The sequence below is a fragment of the Endocarpon pusillum genome, assembly GCF_000464535.1.
Source record: "Endocarpon pusillum Z07020 unplaced genomic scaffold C700255, whole genome shotgun sequence".
Lineage (NCBI taxonomy): Eukaryota > Fungi > Ascomycota > Eurotiomycetes > Verrucariales > Verrucariaceae > Endocarpon > Endocarpon pusillum.
In genome coordinates, this window is record NW_006913513.1 from 163,643 (window position 1) to 169,642 (window position 6,000).

Below are 6,000 nucleotides of genomic sequence, written 5' to 3' on the forward strand. Positions count from 1 at the left end.
GTTTTCTTGAATGCCATTTATTTTTATTTGGTTCACGGGGTGTTCCCATGCAAGGTCAGGTGGAAGAAGGGAGCTAATGATTGGTTGGTACTTAGTACTTACCTGGAGAAGGGCTCCGAAAATGACGCTGTATTTATTGGTCCTTAGTAATTTTACAGACGTTTTGTAGTTTTAGGGATCATTGGAGGGCTCAAATGACCATATCTTGAGCGTCTTTGACTATAATTTTCATAAAATGACGTCCAAAACAACATGATTTTATTAGATTCTGAATGCTAAGTTACGTATTCTATAGAAACCAGATCATATTGCAGTTAGACTTAAACTAGGCACACATTGATGGCAATTTAGACATACTACGGTAGGAGGCATATTAAATGTAACCCCCGCTCTAATAACAGTTTGTAACGCCAAGATATAACGCCACAAAACCGCTGTCGAGTAGTAATACAGCATAACGCTGGTACGGCCGTATGGCCAGCAACCTCCTTGCATGGCAGCGCAAGCTGCCGCAATTTCCCAAAGCGGCTTAGCGCTACTCTGATATATCACGTGTCCGGAGTATGCACAACACCACAGAGTGAGAACTTCAACAATCGCTTAATTAAGATTAATCTATTATCTATCTTAAGCTGAGTATGCATCTTATAGCATCTATAACTACCTAGCATCTTACTAGAATTGATTAAAGTAATTGTATAATGAGATAGAATCAGTAGAAGAAGCTCAACGCATCAAACGTGGTGGATGACCCCCCAAAGTGGTACGTCATTTGTATAAGCGCCGTAAGGATATCTGTATGAAGGTCGTTAATAACAATTTTACTAGTGGGGAGGGTTACATTTAATATACCTCCTACCGTAGTATGTTTGGAGGGCCTCTTCCTGCTAACTACTTATGCAGAGGATGGCTTCCGGACAAGTCCGCCAAGAAAATATTTTCCCGAAAACTTTTACCAACAACTTCTTACGGAGTACCACATGGAGTCAGGTCATCCGGGTTCTACCCAACACACCGCTATCGAAATGTTGCAAGACATGATCAGCTATAGATTTACATTCAGCCCATACTACCAGCTACGAAATTCTGACAGCTCTGTGCATGCTCTCGCTTGAAGTGCTGGGTGAAATTCTGGTAATGTAATCGACCCCTCATTCTCTGCTCAGAATGGTCTAATCTTCGTATTATTGCTCTGACACAAAGCCTGGAAAATGGTGTACTCCCATCGGCTTATACTAGGAAATTTACACAGCAAGCTTTTCAATCTGCTTAGAAAGGGCATCCGTCACTTCTCTGGTGCTAGCATATTCTCCGAGTTCTTTGGTCAGAAGACCTGCCTCGACTACCTGCTCCACGCAAGCTATGATTTTATCTGCCGCATCACTTCACCAATTCAGCTCAACATCCCTGCAGCACTCTAAAACGTCACCACAAGACTCGCAATTCCTTTTCCGGCCATGTCAAAATTGCTGCCATGAACTCCCTTGAATAAGCTTGGTTTTCCGCGTTGGATCGAGGTTGCTACTTGGAACAACTCAGCCGAACCAGCCGATTCCCCTGCCAGCTCACTCAGCATGACCATGTGTAGGTGTGTGCAAACAGTTGTATCAAGCAAGGTTGGATTGGTGCCAATTCTGACCGTCATGGCATCTGCCAGTATTTCCCCCTAGGTCACCCTGTCCCCACTGGGAATATGGTCGAACTCAACTGTGAACGTCGTAAAGCACCGCACAACGACTCCAAGCAAGACTGAATCGTCGCACTGGGTACCTCAAGGCCAATCCCGTCTCCGCCTACGGAAGCGATACAGTAGTGAGATTTCCTGATCGAAGGCTGAATAGAATGATACATTTGACTGCCTTCAACCCGCACACAAAGATCTAATACAGCGGCTACCCAGGAAGTTTGGCGCAAGACCTGTTCTGATGTGCATCCATCCAGTGCTTGAAGTCGATCGTAGCTTGGTCATGGTAGACCTGGGGGTCGGATGAAACTCTAGTTACAAAGTCCTGCAAAGCCACTACATGTGTTCCATCATTGGCTTTCCAGTAGTGGGAGACAATGGTCTCGGCATATACTACTATACGTATACTCCCAATCCTCTCCATGGGCCACCATTGGCTGTATCAATATGCTAGACGCCCGAATACTCCCCCCTAGTCTTCTACTTAGTTAGGTCTAGCATTGACTAGTAGCTCCCTTCCCACACTTAAGAATGGACTGTGTCTTAGGTTAGCCTAAAGGGGTAAGTGCTGGTCCTGGAGAAATCTGTAATAAGTACCCGCTATGGTCAGCGTCCATCCTTATTCCTCTACTTACTTAACAGTTTGCCCACTCATTATCTCGATTTTCTTGGATTGCTTGAGACCTGCTCCGATAAAGCATGCTACTGGTCTTGGCCATGATATCGTCTGACATGAGAATGCCACACTAGACGGTAATTGTTTCAAAACATGCTGGTCTGACACATACGTTTCTGCCTAGATCTCGAAATCCATATCCTGCAATGGAGAGATACTCGTCCAACAAGCAATAACTCGATGTCGACATGAACGCGTGTATTTGCCTAGTTTTGATTCTGAAAGGCAACAAAAGTGCTGCAAGACAGCCTTTCTCATTGCAGCGATAATATCTGGGCAGATATCACAGAGTATCAGTCGAGTATAGGAAGTACAATGGACACTGAACCACATTCTCTGACTTAATGCAGACGTATTTTCGATCTGCGTTTGGCCCAGTCAGCCAGTGGTCCCTGTTGAGCCGCAGTGGAAATTGCTCCTGAGCACAACTCCTATCCTCTACAACTCTGAGAGAAAGCAAGACGATCGTTTGACTCGCGGAGTCTAATTTGTCCATACCCCACATTGCCTATCATCTCTTCATCACAAGATGTCCGCGCCTGACAAGTACAATCTCTATATAATGAGCCGCCAGCATAGCTCCGGCTACGAACAGTGGGGTCTAGCTACAACACCTCCAAACGATGATCACTGCACCTTCTACTATTCCGACCTCAACACAACAGACACTCGTTCCAACCATACTAGACCCCCACGTGTCCTCGAAAATCAACTCCTGAATGACGACAAGGTGGTCTATAAGAAACTCTTGTCAACAATCACACTTCCTCACATGTACGGTAGGACTGGGTTCATCGCAGTCGCTGTCGGTGTTAGAGGGTACGACAATATGGCATACGTGCTAAGAGCTCTATTTGAGCTTGAACAGGCCTGGCTTGTGCCCCCTGAAACGTGGGCTGAGTGGAAGGACAAACTGACTGTCGCCAGCTGGCCAGCTAGACCGGAATTGCGAAAGCCTTCAAGTCCGAAAGCCAGCAGTGGTTCCAGTCATGGGTGTTCATCAACGGCGCGAAGTACCTATCACAGGACAAGGGGGGGTTCGCGTGCTCCCGCAGCCAGCCGTCAAGACCGTAGCTGATGCGGTCAGCGCCCAGGTCTTTTTCACTTTGACGAACTATTGTTGCATTCTATGAAATTCACTGTAAGATTATGACTACATATGAATATGAAGGATAGATAAGTACTTAATAAACTACTTATTACTCTAACACTCAGGGAAGTTCCCATCAGCATCATGATGTGGCAGAGCGCTTTGACACGATGTCTTTGAGGCTGGGGACGAGCCACGAGAATACTACTTTTATAAACCGACAACGTCTGCTTCGCTGTAGCAGCGACTCTGGTGTCTTATGAGCGCGGTCCTTGCATGACTCAGAGTTTCGGATGCATGGGGCATACTTCTGATGATTTCTTGCAGTCAAGTATGAGCAGTACGAGTTTGTCAGCCCTCATAAGTACTTAGTAGTAGTACTAGCCAGGACCATTCGTTGGAAATGTTTTCACGGATAAAATATCATTTGATAGGAACTTGCTTTCAGACTAAACATTGGCGGCGTTAGGCTTCGTCATTTCCAGGTAAAACCACAAAGTCCCACCTAACCACCGCTTCTGCTCTGCTGACGACTTAGAGAAGTATGGTGCGATGATGTTGTACGAATCACAGCGAACGTGTAAGCACACTGACAATATAACAGTCGAAGGGAGACGAATGTTCAAAATACGATCAGACACTACTACTAGTAGTATCCTACTAGTAGTAGAGGAAAAACTTTTCTTGGCGGACAATGCGTTTCGAGCATTGCAGTACAGTGTTCCACTTATCCTTGAAGTTTGTTTTACATCACCTTTCAAAAGCTCCCACTGCCCGCTCTAGATCTCCTGGGAAATGACAGTTGACCTCCCCCAAAGATGCCGTTGGCATTCACAGAACACTCGGCCCTCTAAAACTTGGAAGATTAACCCACCTCATTATCTTATTCTTACATACCTGTACGATGAACCCTGCTAAGGATAACATGCTTGGTCTTTGGTTGTTGCAACACAAAGCCAGGGACGGACAGTTGCGCTGGATGTTGGCCCTGATGAATTGGTCTGATGGAAGCAGTACCTTTTATTACGCCGACAACCATCATGGTGAGACAAGACAACTACAAACCATACGAGTGCACTCCTTCCACAACGAACCGAGTCGAGATCCTAATAAGCTATTCATTGCAGCGATTGAGCCTGACCAATTATTTGGGGAACAAGGGTTCTACCGTAGTTTGGCACTGGCGTCGGGGTCTGAGGAAAAGCTGTACATTATAGGGTCCATCCGCAACATGGAGACATTCGGCATTGTCCCTGTTGGAAAGTCGCGAGATTGCAGAACTTTTATGAACCCCGAGTCTTCATCCTCCTCCCTTGGAGGGTCTTCTCCGGCTATGTCGACGGATAGCGGTACGTCTGGCAGCTCTCCCGCGAAGAGAGCACAAAACGCAGATTTAGCCCGTAATCGTTCCACTGCCTCCTCTAGAGCGGGACCATCTTCAGGCCCAAGCGGCGCAGCTGAGGGTTCTCTCCTCCGGGGAAGAAGACGACGTAGTTAGAGCTGGCTCTGAAGGCTCACCAGAGTGCTGATAGCCAAAGACAGCTGTACGCCTCAACTTGCAGCACCTCCACCCGGCATGCAAGCTGCCGTACTCTTCTTACTCCACGACACCCAGTGGACAGATACACACGAGAAATGCTTAAACGACAGGGCAGGGGTGTTTTCTCAATCCATGTTCTCATCGCTTTCCCTGCCCAAGAACAAACGCTGGGCTAGCTTTCTTCATCAGGGTTTCGCCCAATGTCTGCTCCTCATTGCCTCTGTTGACAGTATATGATTTCACTCGTCCTACCTTCTGGTTTGTAGTGCTGTTCCTGTATATCCTTTGTTAAGCTAGAGCGATGGAACTCAGATGTCTATAGACTATTGACGAAATTTCCCATTTCAAGGGGACCCTTTTTCGATCTCTGTCATTGGGTAATAGAACTTATGTTCGTAGCATTTCGACAGAGTACACAGAGAGCTTATTCTACCACTCATATCCCCATCGGATGATGGCAGCGCGAAAAGCCTCACACATGACAAAATCTCTGGGATATAATTAGTAGTTTGGAAGTGGACAACGGCCCGAAGCTTGGCGCCAAAATTTTCCGTAGCCCCCCTCCTACCCCCCCCCCCCCCCCCCCTCCATTCCCCTATTTCTCTACCAATACTCACTCAAATTTAGGGAATAATGAGTTCTGAACAGGGAAATAGACGGCGCGTCTGCTGAAAGTCTTATTCGATAGATCCCCTTCTCCTGCGGCCCCACGAACGCTAAAAACGATGCTTGATACGCCGCGCCGCGCGCGCCTCCTCGCCGATGCACGCCACACAGCTGGCAAACTACCTCGTACAGAGCTATTTAAGATACATAATATATCTGAAACAACTGGCTATCGAATCATCAAAGAAGGAACTGCGCGCCGCAGTCAGAAAGTCCACAATCGAGGTCGAAAGCAAGTACTTGCTCAATATGAGTGTGAAGCAATTGAGGCAGTAGAAGATGCCAATTTTGGCTTTGCTTCTTCTAGTCATTTCAAGGTGGCAAAGACTATTGGTATAGCTAAT

The 6,000-nt window shown here is 46.7% G+C and overlaps 2 protein-coding genes across 2 annotated transcripts; both read left to right on the forward strand.

Moving 5' to 3' along the window:
* Positions 1 to 2,889: 2,889 nt before the first annotated feature.
* On the forward strand, positions 2,890 to 3,438 carry EPUS_04478 (uncharacterized protein; the record flags this gene model as incomplete). Its single annotated transcript, XM_007787864.1, has 1 exon — positions 2,890 to 3,438. One exon carries the CDS (start codon positions 2,890 to 2,892, stop codon positions 3,436 to 3,438), a length of 549 nt encoding a protein of 182 aa, XP_007786054.1.
* A 916-nt stretch (positions 3,439 to 4,354) lies between these two features.
* EPUS_04479 (uncharacterized protein) lies at positions 4,355 to 4,948 on the forward strand (the record flags this gene model as incomplete). Its single annotated transcript, XM_007787865.1, has 1 exon — positions 4,355 to 4,948. One exon carries the CDS (start codon positions 4,355 to 4,357, stop codon positions 4,946 to 4,948), a length of 594 nt encoding a protein of 197 aa, XP_007786055.1.
* Between the last annotated feature and the right edge of the window lie 1,052 nt (positions 4,949 to 6,000).